This window comes from Peromyscus eremicus, chromosome 17, assembly GCF_949786415.1.
Source record: "Peromyscus eremicus chromosome 17, PerEre_H2_v1, whole genome shotgun sequence".
In the NCBI taxonomy this organism is placed as follows: Eukaryota; Metazoa; Chordata; class Mammalia; order Rodentia; family Cricetidae; genus Peromyscus; species Peromyscus eremicus.
In genome coordinates, this window is record NC_081433.1 from 30,627,048 (window position 1) to 30,647,569 (window position 20,522).

At 38.2% G+C, this 20,522-nt stretch overlaps 1 protein-coding gene across 1 annotated transcript in view; it reads right to left on the minus strand.

The window, feature by feature from the left end:
* Window positions 1-325: 325 nt before the first annotated feature.
* The window catches only part of Msr1 (macrophage scavenger receptor 1), a 57,191-nt gene continuing 36,994 nt past the window's right edge, over window positions 326-20,522 (minus strand). Inside the window, exons 9-10 of the mRNA XM_059245014.1 lie at window positions 4,661-4,849; window positions 326-360 (exon numbers count right to left, since the gene is read on the minus strand). Coding sequence (XP_059100997.1) covers window positions 326-360; window positions 4,661-4,849 — 224 coding nt within the window. The remainder of the gene's footprint in view (window positions 361-4,660; window positions 4,850-20,522) is intronic.

Sequence of the window (20,522 nt, forward strand, 5' to 3'; positions counted from 1 at the left end):
TCTTGAGCAGGTTCGTGGAGATAGCACCATTGTCTGATAAAAGTCCATCCTGGTTTGCTACGGAGTAGACACTGGAACGAGGTTGGAGAGCCTGCATAGAGATGAGGGGTCCTTCTCCCTCCCACAATGCCCAGCACCAGCTGACTCTCCGCACTACCTGAAACTCACTGGCTTCATCTTCCCAGGAAAATGAAGAACGTTTCACTTCACGCAAACAGCATATGCCAAGGAAAGAACCTAGCTAAAGGAGCATGCTTTAAGCTTTATTCCAATAAATCATTTCGCTGGCCACTGCAAAACTAATTGTTCTTAAAGCTAACAAGGATTATCTCTGGTAAGCCAGGTTTGCTATTTTGAAACCTGAAAGAAGAGAAAGGAAAAGAAAAGAAAAGTAGGTTGAGGAAACGGTGTCCAGAAAACTACATTCTCTCTGAAATGGGGGAATTATACCAAGTGGATGAATTAAAATTTTTCTCCTTTTATTTAAATTTTGGCAGTTATAGACAATATAAAATTATCTGGATTCTTCATATTTTCTCAAGCAAATAATAAATAATTAAAATTCACATGCATGTTTGTCTTTTGCTCCCTGCCATTCATTCACATCCCTAGGTTTGGTTTTCTGTCTCCATTCTGCAATTAGAACTGACTTTCCCCCATCTCCTGGGTGGAACTGTAGTTAAAAGTGGAGAGGTATTAGAACAAAGTTCTAAAATCATACAAAAATAGTTGTTCACTGGGTCTAAGCCCAAAGTAGCTTACTAGGCAAATCTGTCTCATATAATATTCCATGATGTAGACCACAGCACTTAAATTTCAAAATGCTTTCATTTTTCAGAACAACCCATCTTGGGTTTGTTTATCTTTGTTTCCCATCTCATCTTGCTTCATTCTTTAAATTTTCCTAATCATCTTTCAGTGGGTTAGTGGTGAGAACTGAGGGAAGAGTCTGACTGACATGGAGTAGTATTGTCAGACCTCTTTTCACACACCCTCCAACGGAAAATAGCATTTACCTTTCTGACTCATGGAGTAGCTCTAATGTCACTGTGTGGTATCATTCTGCATCATTCTACATAATTCCAGCTCTACTTTCAAGCAGAGTGACAAATGCACTTCTAATTGTTGAGTGTGTACTGCTTGTGAGCACAGACCTCTGAGTACTAGGCAGGTCTTCTAGTGGGTGCGTTCCACATGCTTGTGCCCTAAAGATTCTAAACATATCTGTGACAACATGGTTCTCCGTTTATTGAAATGCTGAGGATAAAGGTACCAAAGCTGCCTTTCAACATCCATCTTCTGTGTTCTAAAGCTTCTTGTCTTTCTATTTGGCTTCAAAAAATGCTCAGAAATGTGTAAAGAAAAGTAATGTGCTTGTCCACTGTATGGATTTATGGAAGAAGTTTTGAGGCAGTGTTCAGAATTACCTTATAACATACATACACAGCCTTGTTAAGTGAGGCCTATTAGAAAAGAACTCTGTTATGTTAGAAAGAGAACATTTAAGAGATTTGTCATTAATTAGCTGCATAAATAATTTCACTTGATGCTAAATCCTGTCATTTCACTCTTTGCCAGAAGAAAAAGCATTTTCAGGCCATGTGCTCAGAAGTGTATTTCCTTGGAATGAGTACAAGCTTAGAAGAACCATGTGACAATTGAACTTTATTGTCAACTTGACTGGATTTAGAATCCCCTACATGGTGAGGTATGCCCCTCAATATGCCTAGGGATGGCCTCTCTGCAATATTTGACTTGGGAAGCTAGTCCTCATAGTTAGGGCAACATTAGGATCATGCCCTTTCCCAGTGCTGTCTCCCCCTAGGTTGTAAGGCTCAATTAAAAAACATATTTGTAATCTATAGCAAATCTACATACTCAGACAAATAGGCGCAGAATCACAATGTATTTTGTCAAAGCTTATTAGATCTCCCAAATTAAAATCTCTCTACTTATGTCACATTGAATGTGGTGGTCTTTCTGTATTAGATGTAAGGTTCACCTGAAGATATGAAACATGAATTAACTGTATGTGTCTTAATGAAACAAATCGAAATGAAGATTTGGCTTTGTTTTTTCAATGAAGATCAAGCTTGAGAATAAAGGCTATCTACATGTCGTTATTCTAAACCAGAAGTAGGGTCAGCCATTTGCCAGGTAAAAAGACACTGAGGCAGAAATCGCATATTCTGTTAATCCAGAGATATTGACTTCATAGGTGGCAAAGTGTTTGAAGATGTTCTACATATTTATTTAAAATAAACAGATTTCCATTCTGTCTATTTTTTAAAATCCAACAGATGTTTAGTTTCCTCTACAACATATGGAAACTCACATTGTCAGTTCAGTTCTTTTAACTCTTGTCTTATAAAAATTAACCTATTGACTGGAAGTATTTCACTCTGAAAAGCAAATTTAAGCACAGAAGAATGCTTAACATCTTCACATATCATTATTTCTATTTTCATTTGTTTGAGAGAGGTCTTAATAGGTAGCCTAGGCTGTCTTTGACTTCATATCTTCTTGCCCTAGCATTTCCAGTGCTCTGAGTGTGGGTGTGGAACCCCATACTAGATAAACTCACAACTTATGAGGTAGAATAGAAGTCCTGAAGGTGTGTGTGGAAGGGATGGGAAGTTTGTAGCCACACCAATCCATTGTATTATGGTAAATATAGATATTTTCTATTTCCTTTGTTTCTCCAATTCACCTTTTATAGCACAAATTAAATAAAAATAGATAATCAGGAATTTAATTTGGGTACACAAACTCTGCATACCAGGAATCTGTTTTCTTATATTTGGTTTCTTCACCAGAAGACTTATAACCTGAGATCCCTGATCAAATCCGTCTCTTATTACCTATTATGAGAATTTATCTAAGGAAAGATGTAATTGTGACACATTGTCAATTCTATTAATGTGCTCAGCATTACATCGGGCTCACAGTTATCACTAAATTGTAGTATCATATCACCAAGTCATACCTCTTATGGTAATATTAAGCATTTAATCTTATCCTAGTATTGTAATATGATAATTTGATATATGTTCAATTTTAGAAATATAAACGAGAGGAAATATTATTTTATCTTTATAATTTTACATAAATTTCTTCTCTATTTCTTTTTTTCTGATTGACCACATGCATCAGGAATAATAAAGCTATTAGTCAGATTGGTGAAAACCCTAACTGTCTTCATAGAGTCTTTCTCCAGTAACTGATGGAAGCAGATGCAGAGATCCACAGCCAAACACCAGGCAGAGCTCTAGGAATCCAGTTGGAGAGAGAAGAGGGATTCTGTGAGCAAGGGCATCAAGATCATGATGGAGAAACCTACAGAGACAACCAAACCAAACTAGTGGGAACTCATGACATTTAGATCAACAGCTGTGGAGCCTGCATCGGACTGGACTAGGCCCTCTGCATAGAGAGACAGTGTGTAGCTTGATCTGCTTAAGGGGCCCCCTGGCAGTAAGATCAGAATCCATCCCTGGTGCATTAGCAGGCTGTTCGGAGCCCACTACCTATGATGGGACACCTTGCTCAGCCTTGAGGCAGGAGGAGGGGCTTGGACCTGCCTCTGCTAAGTGTACCTCTCCATGGGAGGCCTTATCTTCTTATAGGAGGGAATGGGGGGCAGATTGGGACAGGGAGGCTGGAGGAGGGGTGGAAGGAGGGAAGAGGGAGATCTTTGATTGGTATGTAAAATGAATAAAAAAAATCTTTTTTTTTTTTTTTTTGAGACAGGGTTTCTTTGTGTAGCTTTGCACTTTTCCTGGAACTCAATCTGTAGCCTGGGCTGGCTTCAAACTCACAGAGATCGGTCTGGCTCTGCCTCCTGAGTGCTGGGATTAAGGGCGTGTGCCACCACCACCTGGCTCTAAAAAAAATTTTTATTAAAAAAAAGAAAAAGTCAACAACAACAAAAAAATCATAACTTCAGGGAAACTGGTTTGAAGGCTGGAATAACTAGAAAATATAGATGAAAATGCAAGTGTGTACATGTTTCCCTAATCTCTTTGTCATCCAGAATCAAAGCATTTGTAGATGCTTAATTACACATAAGACTTATTATAAGATGCTAATTTAGAAAGACCAATTTACAGTGAAAATTTCAAGGACATACATTTAAGTATATTTTCCAATGTAAATTATCTTCCAAGTTATTTTATGCAGTCCCAGAACTGGTTGCTGCCATCTCAGTGAGATACATTAACATGTATGTGGCCTAAGAAGTTTTTCAACCTAAATGAGGGGAATAAATACCTCACTCCTGTGGGACTCAAACAGAGTCTGGGACCCTCCTCGAAGCCCACCGAGGACAGATTGTGTGTCTACAAAAACGTTGAACAGATGTCTCTAGAATCAGTTGTGAAAACTCAGCCACTGACGATGTACTATGATCCATCAATGACTCCCTCATCCTTATCCCTCTTGATCTTTCTGGCCAATGACATTGCTTGCTTTGCCAAATAACCAACCAAGCATAAATGCAATTTAAATATTAGGTTGTCAGGAAGCAATATATATAGGAATGGAGGAGGAATGGAGGAGAGATAGTGATGTACATTCAGTCCTCATGTTTGAAATTCCCCCAAAAAAATGTTTTTAAAAAGCCTACCTCAAGTTTTAAAGAAACAAGCAGATTTTAGATTACCTTGTCCAAAGTGAGCTCTATTGTGCACGGCTTGAACATCTTGGTATCCTAGACTCCTGCAGACTACTTGTCCGGCACGGATATCCCAACGATCATCACAGACTGTGCCCCACCGGCCTTCATGGAAGACCTCCACTCTGCCCTCATGAGGTCCACTGCCATCAACCAGTCGAACTCTCTTAAGAGTAGCTGTAAAACAGGTAGCAAAGACTGATTATGCACACATTATTTCACTAATTCTTTTCATTTTTTTGAGATGGCTGGGGTTGAACCCTGTTACCTTTATTTCTTTTTCTTTTTTTTTGTTTGCTTTTTTAAATTTTATTTTATTTTATTTTGCAATACAGTTCAGTTCTACATATCAGGCACGGATTCCTTTGTTCTCCCCCCTCCTGCCCCAATCCCCTTCCCCCCAGCCTACCCCCTATTCCCACCTCCTCCAGGGCAAAGCCTCCCCCGAGGACTGAGATCAACCTGGTAGACTCAGTCCAGGCAGGTCCAGTCCCCTCCTCCCAGGCCGAGCCAAGCGACCCTGTATGTGCTCATTGCATGAGTTGGCTGTTTGAAACCTTTATTTCTTTTTAAGAAAGTGTTTTGATTCATTTCTTCAGTAAGTGAAACTATTGGAATAAATATTAAACTTTTTATGCCACCTATTGGCAAAAGAGTTTAATTGCAAGCATTGCTTCACTGTAAAGCTGATTTGAAGTTACCTTTAAATATGTTAGAATACTTCAAAAATTGTTCCAATGACTTCGATGCTTGAGACGTACCAGTTATTGTAGTTTTATAAATTTTCATGTTATGTGAAATTGTGATACAGAGTTTGTCATTATTTTCCTAATTTACTAATGTGTAATCCAATGACTCTCGACAACTTAAAGGATCAAGAGCAGATATCTTACACCATAAACAAGAAAGTAGATTGTCAAACTGTGTATCTTATTCAGAGAAAAGCAAGTAGTTAAATTTATAACTATCAAGAACATTCCTTACTGTATGACTCATAGATTTTTTTCCTCCAAATGTTTACAATTTCTCACCTCTCTGGGGAGCAGATGCCACTTTCTTCAGTGGTGTAGGCTCTGATAAGTTGCCCATGTACCAGTAAATAATATTCCACATGTGCCCAGGCAAGTAATGCTAAATAAACCCAGTGAACTGTATATACACAAAAATAGACAGGAAAGTAGGAAAGGGTTTGACTGGGAGAGTGGTTGGTGAAAGGAGGTAATTTGGGGTGTGAAACATGACCACAATTCCTTATATGTATAAAATATCAAAGAATAAAACAGTTAAAAAACTTATGCTAAACAATATCATCATCTCTCATAATCATAATACCCAATTAGTAGGTCTATTTCAATGTATAATTTAATAATTAATCTATAATATATATATATATATACATTTAAGATACTTGATATATATGATATAAAGTAATATTTAAAGGCAGTCTTTCAATTGAAGGTCTGAGTAATACTAAATTATAAAACAATCCAGAGAGTGCTGGAGGGATTGCTCAATGGTTAGGGCACTTGCTTCTCTTCCAGAGGACCAGTGAATGACCCATAACCCATTTGTAACATCTACACATCTATCCCTGTATTTCCAGGGAATTTGATGGCTCCTTTCTAGCCTCTGTGGGAACAAGGCACCTACATGTTGCACAGACATACACACATGTAAGACTCATAAAATAAAAATAACAAATAGTTCTCTAGTGTCCAAATGGGATGTATGGTTTTAGTTTTCAGAGTTCATTTTATTTAAGAAATATTCAGTGGCATTGTCTCCTAATTCAACCAAACTTTGTTGAAACAGTAATTTAACAACTCAATGAAACTTTCCCATAACCTGACTGACCTCATGAGCCACACAGAAGCATAACAGGTGGTGTGGCATGTAGATGGACATTATTATAACTATGTTCTTGCTTCTACAGAATTAATGAAATCATGCCAAAGCACAAATCTATTTCTCACTCAGGCAAAGATTGAACATTTTTGAAATATAAATAACCTGTTATGACAGGATCTAAACTCTCAACTACTGAGAAAAATCCATGAGTGACCTAATCACTTATAGCAAGCGCCTAAGAAAATAAGAGAATATTCTAAGAATGATTGTATAAAGTTCTCTATCTTAATAGAATCACATTGTGCTCAGTAGTGTTATGCTTGAGCGTTCATCTTTACAAAGTTGAGTATATCCAGACATAATATACTTAATGTGCAATCTAGGGACAAACTGACATATTCAAACATTTGATTATGTAGGCTTGGTTGTCCCCAAACTTGTGTATGTAAGCACTCTTAGTGTCTTCCTCCTCAACAGATGCCATTGGTGAGCCTTGCTGGCCCTGGAGCAGTGGTTCTTAATTCTCAATATGCAGCAAAATTCCAAATTTCTGGCCTCATATTAAGTAGGGCCTGAGTAAAACCTTATAATTCCCATGTGCAACAAGTCCCCAGGTGGTGTTGATGTTGCTGGCCCAGCAAACCACATTATGAGATATATGAACTAGAAGATGACATTGCATACCTAAGAAAGGGGCATGTTATATCAGAAACAGCCCTTAGTGAGCCATCTATTTTACCCCCTCCAAGGTCCAGGGGACATCCCAGAAGATCAGGTGTCAGGGATGTAAGAGGTGGAGGATGGGAATGAGTGTTATAAAATGCTGTCTGCTGGATATGGTATGGCCAAGGCAATTATGAACACAGAATCTGTGACTAACTGCACTAGACTGGTGTAAATGCACACATACACAGACACATACAAGCACACAGACATATGCACACAGACATGCACACACAGGCACACACACACGCACACACTGGCACACGGACACACAAATGGAAATAGAAAGGTCTACTTGGGAAGCATAAGGAAGTTACCAGAAACGGAAAGGACAGAGGAGAAGGTAATGGAGGTAGAAAGAGTATGATATCAATTCATTGTATGCAAGTAAGAGACTGTCAAAGATTTAAAAACTAATTTCAAAAGAAAAGAAAAAGCCCTCAATAGTTATATAATTCATCAATTATAAAGAGGGTGACTGCAATATGCCAATGCGTGCTTATCATCTGAATATTTTTTTTTCAATTATATCCTAATTCTTGGCAGATGAGCTCTCTGCTAACCCTTGGCCATTTTGGAGTTAGGAGACAGGCTCGATGGAGAACTGGCATCTCCTTCTCTGAGTCAGCTGCTTGTGAGACTGAAGTAGGAGGATTAAAAAATTCAAGGTCTGTCTTTGCTACAAGAGTGAGTTCAAGGTCAGGCTGGGGAGCTTAGTGAGATCCTGTCTTGAAATGAGAAGCACAAAACAAGGCTAAGGATGTAACTCAGTGGGAGGGTACTTTTCTCTCAGATAGGAATGCCTGAGTGTAAGGCCTAGTACCAGTAGGGGCTGTTTTCATGACAGACAGAAGCTCATAAGCCCCAGCCAGGGCATTTTATACCCCCTCAACTGTAATATTTGTCTGAAAGACTGAAGATCATAATTTCTTCTGAATTTAGATAGCTTATAGATATGTGAATATATGATATATGAACAAAAATAACATGAATATCCTTTTAGCACACTAACATGTTTAGCGAGACAGATTCTTTCTACTGGGAATTTTTGTCATATATATTACCTATATTTTATATATATTTTATATATTTTATACAGATTCTGGCTAGATTTCTTTAATTCTCCTATAAAGTTCCATTAATACAGACTTTTCCCAGAGTCAGGTGAGATAAACCCAGGTCAGGACTATCACCTACTGAATGATTTATTATATTAATTATATCTTTATAATTGTCAAAAACACTACACACACAAGAAATAGGAATCAAATTAACTTAAACCAAAATAAACTTACAGAGTTCAAGATAAAGACCGAACTGAAAATGAGAGATTATAATATAATTTATGGTGTATTACACACAAAAAAATACAATCTATTGTTTATGTGTACAAGTATACAATAAATGCATAAAATCATAAAAGAAAGTAAAAACGTATTCTATGTTAAAGGCTTATACCCTAAGCAGCCTGGAAAGTGGTTACAGTGAGGCCTTTGTAGCACTCAGATCAAATCTGTAGTCAATATGGTAAATATTGACATCTTACAAGTCCAGGTGGTGGAGCATCTGTGGCCACTTAGCAATAATTTTCTGTAAATAGTCTTTCTTTAAATTTGAAATATATTTCACTTAAAGAAGAAAGCAACACATTCACAGAAATGCCAGTAAAGCCACAGCAGATCCCTAAATAAATAATGAAAGTTCTTCATGCACAACTCTTTCTTTAAAGTTACAAATGACCAATTAACAATTACAGATACAGACAGTTCTCAGCCTACAGTGCTTTGACTTAACGGTCTTTAACCATACAATGCTACAGAAGCAAAACATACTCAATAGAGACTGAACCGGGATGTTTGACCTTTGAGTTTGTTTTTCTCTCTCGTGGCAGTGACATGCAAACTTGTACCCTCTCGAAACGCAGAAAAGCAGAAGCAGGAGACTGCACCCAGCCAGCCTTGAGTCCAGAGGAGAGGAGGTGCTAAGGCACAGTGTGCTGTGTTGCTGCATGTGGGGGATTCGGAGGTTAGGTATATTCATTGCTTTATTGATTTTGATATTTTCAGTTTATAATAAGTATACCCAGAGAAACATCTCTATTGCTATAATCCTTCTTCAAGCTTGTAATCACTTTCTGTCTCTGGGCTTCTCTCTTTCCCTCTCTCTCTTCATCCCTTCCTCCCCCCCCCCTCCTCCTCCTCCTCCTCCTCCTCCTCCTCCTCCTCCTCCTTCTTCTTCTCTCTTTCTCTCTCTCTCTCTCTCTCTCTCTCTCTCTCTCTCTCTCTCTCTCTCTCCTTCCCTATCTCTCTTCTCTGTTGTCATTTTCTTAAAGGGTTAAATTTATTATAATGATAGTTGTCATATTTATATCCTGAATGTGGATATTTAAGTGTGTGTTTAATTAGTTGCACTTTGACCAGAAAGACTTCACAACATGATAAACTTCTGAAAAAAGACCTGATGCTTTATAACTTAGTGAAATTTTTAGTATATGAAATGCATAGCCAAGATTTTTTGGTTATTGAACAATCATCACACCGATTTTGGATCTTACTTCAGAAGTCAGAAGGGACAGGAATAAGATCAGAATGTGCTGGAGAACTTTAAGAGTATGTGTTGTGATTTCAAATACCTACAGAGAGATTAGCTTATGGTGTCCAGTCTAGCAGGAAACTTCAAGACAATGTAATGGATGTTCAAGTTAAAGTTATATTAGGTCTGGTCTTATACTTCCCCATTATATGTGGATGGCAATATAATTATCTTAGATGCCTAAGCCGAGCTGTTGCACGTCCTCAAATGAAGAAGGAGCTGTGTGCTGATTATTGGAATGAAGGTTGGAGAGAAGGTAGAACTGAAAATGTCTTTCCAAGGGTTGTCATAACAAATGACTGTGGCTGTGTAGGTGAAAATAGAAACTTTAGGAGTGTTGCTAAAGTTTTCCTGCCTGGCCCACAGTTGGGACAAATCTCTCTCACCTGCCAGTCCTACAGCCTCTCAGACCCGACCAAGTAAACAGAGAGACTTATATTGCTTACAAACTGTATGGTCATGGCAGGCTTCTTGCTAACTGTTCTTACAGCTTAAATTAATCCATTTCTACAAATCTATACCTTGCCACATGGCTCGTGGCTTACTGGCACCTTCACACGCTGTTGGTCATTGTGGCGGCTGGCAGTGTCTCCTTCTGCCTTCCTCTTCTCTCTATTCTCCTCCTTGTCCCGCCTATACTTCCTGCCTGGCCCCTGGCCAATCAGTGATTTATTTATTGACCAATCAGCAAAACACTTGACATATAGACCATCCCACAGCACTTCCCCTTTTTTTTTTTCAAAAAGGAAGGTTTTAACCTTAACAAAGTAAAATTACATATAATTTGGGAATTTGGGCGTAGCTTCTCTTACTACTTCCTGCTGGAGGGGGGCACTGTATCTTATGGGGACACAAAGAAAATTTTAGGATTATGGAATAGTCCATGAGGCTGTATTGTCTGAGTCAGTTGCCTTTAAACCATTCTGGATGTTGGATCATCTGGGCCATGGTGTCATCGGAGACCTTTCAGGGGGTCTTGGCTGGTCAAACCTGATATATCTTAATCTTGAACAAATCCATAGTCTCTGGCTTTCTGTGGGAACAAAAGCAGAGTCTCCTTTCCAAGGCAACACATCCTTACATCCAAATTTTGAAGTCAAGGTATCTTTAAAATATACATATTGGTTTAACTCAGCTTCCTTTACAATCAAATATCTCTCTGCAGTTAAGAATCCCAAAGACAACACAGTCCAGATTCTCTGTGTAATATTCATCTTTACGTGGCTTATTTTACATTAACTTTACTGTCTCTTTAAAGACTTTATTTTTTTAAACTATGTATTTTTTATATAACTGTATATATCACCTCTTTGTCTCTTTCAAGCCTACGTATATTTTACACACATTGTAAACTATTACATCTGAATCTGTCTTATTGTGAATCTATTGCTTTAAACTGCAGCAGCTGTGGCTGCTGGCTCTGCCCACCTCAGCTTCCCAACATGGCAGTGGTAGTTTACCACCAGCTCTGGGAGCTATCGTGGGTCTATGCTTTTATCCAAGCAGCGTGTAGCCCAGAAACCTCTTGTTTTGTACTAGCAAAGGCTAAATCCACCATGCAGCTTAATGTGCCACTTGCAGAGGCCTCATTCCCATTTTCACCATACTGCAGGTCGAGCGCGCACGCTAGGAACCAACAAGTAGTTCAAACCGGCAGCTGCCGCTCATTTGAGAGAGACAATTCGGAACTGTTTTTAGCTCCATTTTAGAATCTTTTTTCTCAGTTTTTAGGTGGAAACTCTTGCCACCACGTTAGACGCCATTTGTAGCTAGAGCTTTCCTGCCTGGCCCACAGTCGGGACAAAGCTCTCTCATAGGAGGTTTAGGTTTAGGAGGTCATAAGACCAAAATAAAGGTGCTGACAGATTCACCTCTTTTTCAAGGCTCTGTGGGATCTCTGCATGCTTTTTCTCAGCTTCTGTTGTCTCCTACTAATTCTGAGTGGTTTGGGTTGTAGCTAAAGTATTTCAGATCTTCTCTGGTTATGCTCCTATTTTCATATAATCACTGAATTAGAGCTCACCTTAACCCAGCATGAACTAATTTTGGTTTAAAAATATGTACAAATACATTCTAATTCAGGTCATTTTCTGAGATTTCCAGTGGATATGATTGTGTTTTTGAAATACCATGGAACACAGAGATGGCAGAAATTTGAATAAGAAAGCAAAACATTACTTTCAATATTTTCATCAAAGTATTGTAGATTAGAGGCACTTTTAACCTTGAAACATGATGTTGGTGCTCAGTTCTGTTTCAGTATTAAAAATCAACTTGTTCAACATTTGAAGTCTGCAGAGTCAGCTGTACAGTAATAGTTTTGTTTATGCTGGGAATGAATCAGTTCCCCAAATCAATCATGGGTCTCAACTACACACTTTAACAAATATTACAATAAATATTGAGAATGTATGTCTTCAAAACAAATTATAGTAAACTTAGATATTATTGTAAGTACAATTTTGAATAGCTTACTTCAATGTAGAAAGATTTTAAAAGGCTATTATTTCTATATTTAAATTGCCAATACAAAATATTTAAATCATTGAGGTTTTAAGATACTCTTGCCAAGAGAGTGGACCATACTTAAGATGAAAACAGTATTGGGGTCTTAAAACTTCAGTGAAATATATCTCTGTAGAAATGTGAGAGCTCATTTATTAGGATATTTGTCATATTAAAACAATCTGGTACCATTTATAAGTGAGTCTTAATTTGCAAAGGTACTTAAGAGAGGGGTTTCAAAATTCTGCACTGTAGAATTTATCTATTTGGGGGCTGTTTAGTTGTTTAACTATTTGTTTATCGTTTGAAGCCCCATTGTTCCCAAATCATCAGGCCCCACATTAAGATTTTGAACAAGGCTCATTTAGAATAATAGCATCTTTAAAAGTATCATGTAGGGCACCCTGCATGTTCATTTTCAAATTTGTACATTTCAGACAGATTTTGATGAAATTCTCATGGTCTTCTTCATACAGAATAAATATGCCAAAATTTGTCTCTTAGGATTGGGCTTGCAAATATTACATGTAAAACAAGTTATCCTGATGTGTGAAGTATAACATAAACAGTAGAATTAAAGTTAATCTTAATTTATTTTGAGAATTATTTTGTAAAGTCATAGGTTATAAGGGGACTTAAATATGTGAGGTTTAGGGAGAAAAATTGCTCCAAATTTGGTCGACTAAAGTTTAACCTGCCTAGTTACTGGCTGTTCTGACAATTTATATGAGAGGAAAGTGACTTCCCACAATTACTGAGTGTTTAATTCATAACTTGAATTGGATGTAAAGACAATTGAAAGACAATATACACTCCTATGGAATTGTGTGCTATGTTTTGTTTGTATTCACAAATGTTTATATCTCCACAAGCTGTATTCTGATTGACTTAATGGAACTGGTAGATGTCAATTTTGTATGTGTGTGTGGTCCTTGTTATATCGGATTCTAACAGATGTGGTAATATTTTATTTGTATGTTAATAAAGTTTGCCTAGGGATCAGAGGAAATAGCAAGCCATTAACGCAAAAGTCAGGCAGTGATAGCACATGCCCTTAATCTGATCACTTATCAGGCAGGATCTCTGTGTGTTCAAGACCATACTAAGGGACAGAGTCAAGTGTGGTGACACATGCCTTTAATTCCATTACCAACCAGAGAGACCTGGAGGTCTGTACAGACAGGTAGTGACAAGGAAGTGAGGTAGCTGGGCTAAGAGGCAATGAGAGGGCAGAACAGCAAAGCAATAAAAGCACGGGTAGACAGGAAGTAGCTCACTTTTTGGGAGCTACAGAGCTAGTGAGGTAAGGTTGGTTGGTGGCTCTCACTATTTCCCTGATCTCTAAGGTTTTCACCCCTATATTAGGCTCCATGTTTTTTATTTAATAAAACCATTTAGAAATTCATCTACAAACAGGAGTAGCCATAATCCATGGACCACTGATGTACCTAGCAGTATTTAGAGACAGACTATTTGAAACCTCAAAAAGTCAACAGAGAACCCACTCTCCTTATCTGGAATATAGTTATTTCCATTTGTTTGACCAGTGTTGTGCAGTCAAAGTAGAAACTCACTAAAAATATGAATGAATGTGGATTGTCTTGTTTTGTTTAGATAGGAATAAGAACAGAAAAATATACCTAGTGAATGGTGGATCTCAAAAAGACAGGCTCTGAGTTAGATGAAAGTACCAAACACTTTAAGAATATTTCAAGTGTAGGTTCAGAGATAAGTGTCTTAAGAGAAGATGCTTCTCCAAACTGGAAGCCAAAGAGAATAGCTTCTAGTCCCAACTGTTTTATACACTGGCCTTATAACCATGGACAAAGCAGTTCTGATGTTTGCATTTGCATTTATTATTACAACTATCTCCTATGGCACTGTGATGAGGCCTAACGTAAACCACAATGAAATATGTAAGAATGTTTGAGAGGAAAAGTTGGTTTAAAGTTCAATATAATGTTGTCTTTGAGTGAAGACTTTGACCTGTATGTCGGCTAAGCCAGGTTTCAAAGTGCATAGACCAACCACACCTATAACAGGTTTTACAGAGGTTTTGAGAGATTCTTGAATACTCATGGGGAAACCTCAGTGAAAGACTATTTGTGAGGACCAAGTGAAGGAGAGGAAGCCTTTAAAGTGGAGTGTAGAATGCCAAGCACAGTGGAAGATTATTCTAACATTGCTTCTTAAAAATTCTGATACCCGGCTTAATGCTTTAAAAAAGGTGATGGCAGCAGCAACGCCTTACATAAGAAAAAGGTATTTAGCCACTCTGCCTTTCCAAATTCCCCAAACAGATTTTATGAAGCATCTGTCCCAGCTCATGGCACAAACCCCATGAATGGGCAATCTCTGTGTCAAGTCTGCCACATGCATGTCACAGAATCTCAAGAGATTATTCCCATACATCCTACAGGCTACGAGTAACTTCTAGACCAATGGCTCCTAGGATGCAATGTGGTTACTTGATTATAACTCATTCCCACTGTGAAAGAACGGGGCTGCTAAAATAGCTGTCCAATGAGCAATCAGCAAGATTGTTCCTAAATGTTACTGAACCACACAGTGAGGGTTGTTCAGCGTTCTGTGTCCTTGTACCCTTGAGATTCTGAAAAGGAAATCATGTCTTCCTAATTACTAGGCATTTAGAGCATTGTGAGGGAATGAGTACACCCATCCCTAAACACAGTAGCCAAGAGTAACCTCAGCTCCCAAGCAGAGATGAATTAGAGTATTTTTTTTTTTTAAGGAAAAAGCTAGCAGGTTGTAAAAATAATATGGCTCAGCATGAAGCTGTTCACAACAGAGGTGACAAATATGAAATCTAAGAGACATGCAGAGAGACTGAGTCCAGATGATTTAGCTTGAACTCCTGTATACACTTGATTTTAATGTCAAATTTGTCACAAATTAGAATTGCCTGAGGAGGAGCCTACCTGAAGAAGTATCTTGATTGCTTTGACTGACATGAGAAGACTCACACCATGGGCAATACCTCCTGGTACCAGCATGGATAAAATGGATGTGGCAGAAGGAAGTTCATCTTGCCATTTGCTCTCTTGGTTTCCATCTTGCTTGCTGCAGTTAATCTGCCCTGTTGCTGCTGCTGTTTCTTTCACTGATAGCATAACCAGTGTTTCCAAGCTTTTGTCCTGGACTAGGGCTATGGAATTCTTCAGGCTTTCAGTGCCAGATTGAGACAACGGAGGCACCCAGCCTTGTAGAATGGGCAACTACTGGCTTATCTGCCTTTTCCCCAGAGAGAGACAGCCATTGTGAGACTGTTCCAAAAGCTGAGACACCCAGCCCTAAGGTCAGAATGACTATCAGATTCTCAGATCACTGATGCAATTCTTTGAGATATTACTATTTTAAAGCCCACCTGTGTGTGTGTGTGTGTGTGTGTGTGTGTGTAAGAAGGATCTATATCTGCATCCCATTAATTTTCTTCCTTTAGAGAACCCTAATACATCCTGTATCCTTCCATTCATGAAGTAAAATCCATCTTGTAGAATTCTTATGTGAACTAATACATTAGTTTCTTTAATGAGAAAGTTTTGTTACATTTTGTTACTTTTCATTTCAGGTATGGGGGGGTTGATTTTGTTTGTTTTGTTTCTTGCTTCTTTGTTTTGTCTTTGTTTTTGTTTGTTTGATTTTCTAAACAGGGTTTCTTTATATAGCCCTCACTGTCCTGGAACTGTCTCTATAGACCAGGATGGCTTCGAACTCAGAGATCCTCCTGCCCCAGCCTCCTTCACCTCAGTTTTTTGTTTGTTTCGTTGTTGTTTTTAAACAAGACTCAAACTATATTACCTAAGCTCACCTCAAATTTGCAATCCTCCTGCTCCAGGCTCCCAAATGCTGGAACTACATGTTTGTACCACCATTCTCTTCCCACTTGACTGCTAGCACAAACATATTGGTCGTAATTATTTGAGGAAGAACATAAGTGATTGCCAAGGTTATTCTGTTTGACAGGAACCTTTTAAAAATTGGTTATTGTATATTCAAGTGACACTTTCTGGGTAATAATTTTTGTTTTGTGAAATGGCATGATATTAAAGAACATCACTGAAATGTAAAGTTTCCAAATTAGTAAAAACATAAATACAAGTGAAAATGTTCTTGTAAGTTTTAGCATCAACTTGACTTAAAATTATAAGGTGTAATTTAGGCTTCCTCCAAGGTTAAACTGGTTGAAAGTGACCCGAAAGACTCTCTTCCTAGCTTTGTAGAAAGGCAGACATGAGATGACTCATAGACACAGTGTCAATACTAATTCACTCTTCCATCGTTGCAGAGGATGAGGGTCACGTTTGCATGTCTTCTGTTAGGACTATAGTAAGTTCCTTCTAATTTTATGTAGTGAACTACTAACCTCCAGTGTGACTGTGTTTAGAGCTATGACCTTTACAGAGGAATTCAGGCTTAAAGACTTGATAAATGCAGAGCCCTAGTTCAATAAGGCTGGTGCTTTAGGAGTGGAAAAATCACAAGATCCTCAGAGGCCATACTGCCTTTGAGGTTGCAGTGAGATGATGGCCATTGGCAAGCCAAGCAGAGAGAGGTCTCCTCAGAAACCCACCCTGTCTGCACTTCAGTTTTTGACTTCTAATCTCTAGAACCATGAATAAGACCAATCAGATTATTCTGACAGTGCAAGAACAATAACATGTTATACTTTCCCCGTTTTCACTTATATTTTGTGTTTGAGTATTCATATATAAGAGAACAAATGAAAGGGAAACTTGAAAGAACAAGATTTTCTTTCATTTTTAAATAGGAAATAAGGGCGCCACATCTGCTAGGTTGTGATTTGAATGCCTCAAAAACTTCCTAAAAAAGATTGCTTTTTAGCTAGGCATAGTGTGGTGGAGTACCTTTAATTCCAGCATGCAGGAAGCCAAGATGGGAGAATTACAATATCGAGGCTAAACTGGGCTATCTAGTGAGTCTTATTACAAAAAGACATACATAAATGGATTTATTTTTATTTAAGGGTTTGAGATGATGGTTAGCATTGCCAGCTTGACAGAAACTGGAATCACATGGGAAACAAACCTTTGGGAATGTCTGTAAGAGTTTTTGGATTGTGTTAAATGAGATAGGAAGACCAACCCTAACTGTGGGAGACACCTACACATGTTTTGGGGTTCCCAAAGTGAACAGAAAGGAGAAAAGTAAACTCAGCACCAACATGTGTCTCTCCGCTTCCTAATGGTGGATAAGACCTGGCCAGTTTTCTCATGCTCCTAACTCCGGAATTGCCTGCCATGATGTCTTATGACACCCTTGAACTGTGAGCCAAAGCAAACCCTTCTTTGTATAAGGTGGTTTTGTCCAAGTCATGAGAAAATTAGGTAACAGATAATGCAACTCAGTGGCAGAGCATTTACTTTACTGTCCAAAGCCCCAGCCAGATTTGCTGCCAGCTAAAATAATGTCTGATTTTAAATTTTCAAAATATTCATTAAGAGTCTACTAGGTTTCTTAGTAAATTTTAATAAAATTTATTCAAACGGTTGCTTTCTGTGATTGGAACACCCCTGTTCTTTTGATGCACAAGTTGTATTCCTATGGGTGTTAGTGTGGTTATCAGAAACGGAGCGAGGGCTCAGAGATCGTTGGGGAAGAGGAGATGTGAAGAGTGTAAGAGTTAGCAGTGGTCGATGACTACCAGGAAGCAGTGTCTTCTGGATATAGCAGGACAGCTGTACATAAGTCACAGTGGTTGTGACGGATTGCACAAGACTGGTTCGTGCTTAAGCCAGACCAAGTCTTGGCATGAGAGGAGGAACTGGGCGAGAAGTCCCACCCCTATTAAGGAGCTACTGGTAATTGATAGCTGCTGGGAGAGAGAGAGAGAGTCAATTTCTTCTGGTAAGTTGACCATGCTCCAGTGCTCACATCCAAGAATATATGGGTGATACTAATTGGTCTTGATATATTTTTAAAAGACACAAAATTGAGGTTGGTACAGAAGCAGGGGTAGATCTGGAGAGAGTTTGGAGAAAGAAGGGTAAAAATGATCCAAATACATTGCATGAAATTCTCAGAGAACTAATAAAATACTTTAAAAATTAAAATTAAAAAATGTGGCTGTGACAGGAGAGAGTTTCATTTAGATGGTAGTTTATAAGAGAACATTTAATGATTTTACTAGAGACTAATGACTCATTCTATAAACCATATGGAGTTTTATGAAAATATTGTGCATAGAAAACTGAATGTTTGTGTTCTGTTATACTTGTCAGCATCCCAAAGAAGTGAAAATTAAGACTTCCACAAAGTATCATTAGGAAACACAGTCACTTTACTACACAATTCACATTAGCAGCCTTTAAATTGCTTTGTGAAACTCCTAGAATTCACATATTTTAGTCTGAAGTGTACTCATCAGGGTGTATGGATTTACAGGAAGAATAAAGTGAGAGTAACTTCAGTACCTTAAGGAACGGTGAAAAATGTACAGACCGAGCCCTCATCTGAGTGTGGCGCAGATGCCCTTGGACATGCCCTGTGCAGTCAAGCTAGCTGTTGTTCTAGGGATTTGAACCTGAGATTAAGTTTCTAACAGTAGCACACTTTTAGACAGGACAGGTTGAGGAGACCAAGTGATACTCTGCAAACCTATTCTTATAAGGTGTTTAATGTGAGCAAAATAGATGATCTTGTGTTCCTATAAAGCAGAATTTCCCACCAAAATACAGAAGACAGTGGCTCCTAACTAGAGATGGGATGTGGGGAGATTCTTTGTTCCTCAGAGGTTATGGAAAGATGAACCACATCCTTCATCTCTTTTCTCTTTCTGAACCCCTGTACACACGGGATGAACTTCAAATATGTTGGTAAAAGGACGGCATAGAATTATATTGACTTTTTCTTTTTAATTGTATCTGGTGAAATTCAGGCTGTGAGAGTCCTTGGTGAGATGGACTGATCAGGACAAGCTAACTACTTATCCATTGCTGATTTAAATCTGTTTCTATTTACAAGACATATAAGTAGTGTTATTAAGGACCACATGTATTGATTTAGGGGAATGCTGTATGGCTTTTTTTTTTTTTTTTTTTTTTTTTTTTACAATTGGGAGAATCATAGGGAGCTATAGATAAAATGCAATTGTCGTAAAAGTAGTTAGCATTTGTCTAATTTACCGAGAGCCATTCCTGCTCTGGTATAATGTATCTCGTTTTGCTGGCTCATAAATAGTGCTACTGTGAAAAGTACACTCTGGAACTTGAAAAAAAAAGAAAGAAAGAAAACACAGTAAGTGCAAAGAGGCATCAAAGCAGCCAGTGATACTCGAAAATGTGAAAACTGAGTCAGTTACTGAAATAAAGGTAGACTATTAGCAGGTAGCTTTTCCCAAGGCGCATGTAAGTAACTCTCATTAGTGATAATGGAAGTCTTGAGAGCACTTCCAGGAAGACAATGTGTCTGAGTAATAGACTTGAGGGAGAGAATGCAGGCACCATGTGCAGTAGTTACGATGGTGGAAACATAAACAAAGATGACTCAATAGTACACTTTGGGAATTTGACTCTATAGATTTTTATCTTCGGGGGGGGGGAAATCTTCAAATTATAAGGCTCATTCTGGAAAATAGAACTGCTAGTTACAAGTATTCTCTCTCTCTTTTCCGCCTCTAAATCTTCCATATTAAATATTTGTAGTATTTACATGTGTAGAATATTTGACTAGTGTGGAAGCGTTTCACAGAGGCATGAGGATTTGGAAACTGGCAGGCATGGGTTTGAATTTGTGCTATTTTCCTTTATTAGCAGTTAACCTTGGATTCCAGTTCATTAAACAGTGATGCTAACAGCACTTACCCCAATGGCTGTCTGCATATTAGATATGAAGACGCATCACAAGTACCCGGTACACAGCCAGTATTCTCTGAATGGTCATTATTATAATTAGTTAGTGATGGGAAAAGAAGGCTTTAACTTTAATCGACTGAATGTTTTGAGAAAGATCAGAAGTTTATTTATGATTGAGTTGAGTTCTCGGTATAAATCAAAGCAAATACATTTTTTTGTCATATGATTGTACAAGTTTCAGACTAAGACACTGTGAATTCACATCCTATCTCTCTTCTTAATCATGACCAGAGCATGCTGACACACCACAGATAAGCATTAGGACTCTCTCAGATGGTGCCTCGCAGTGT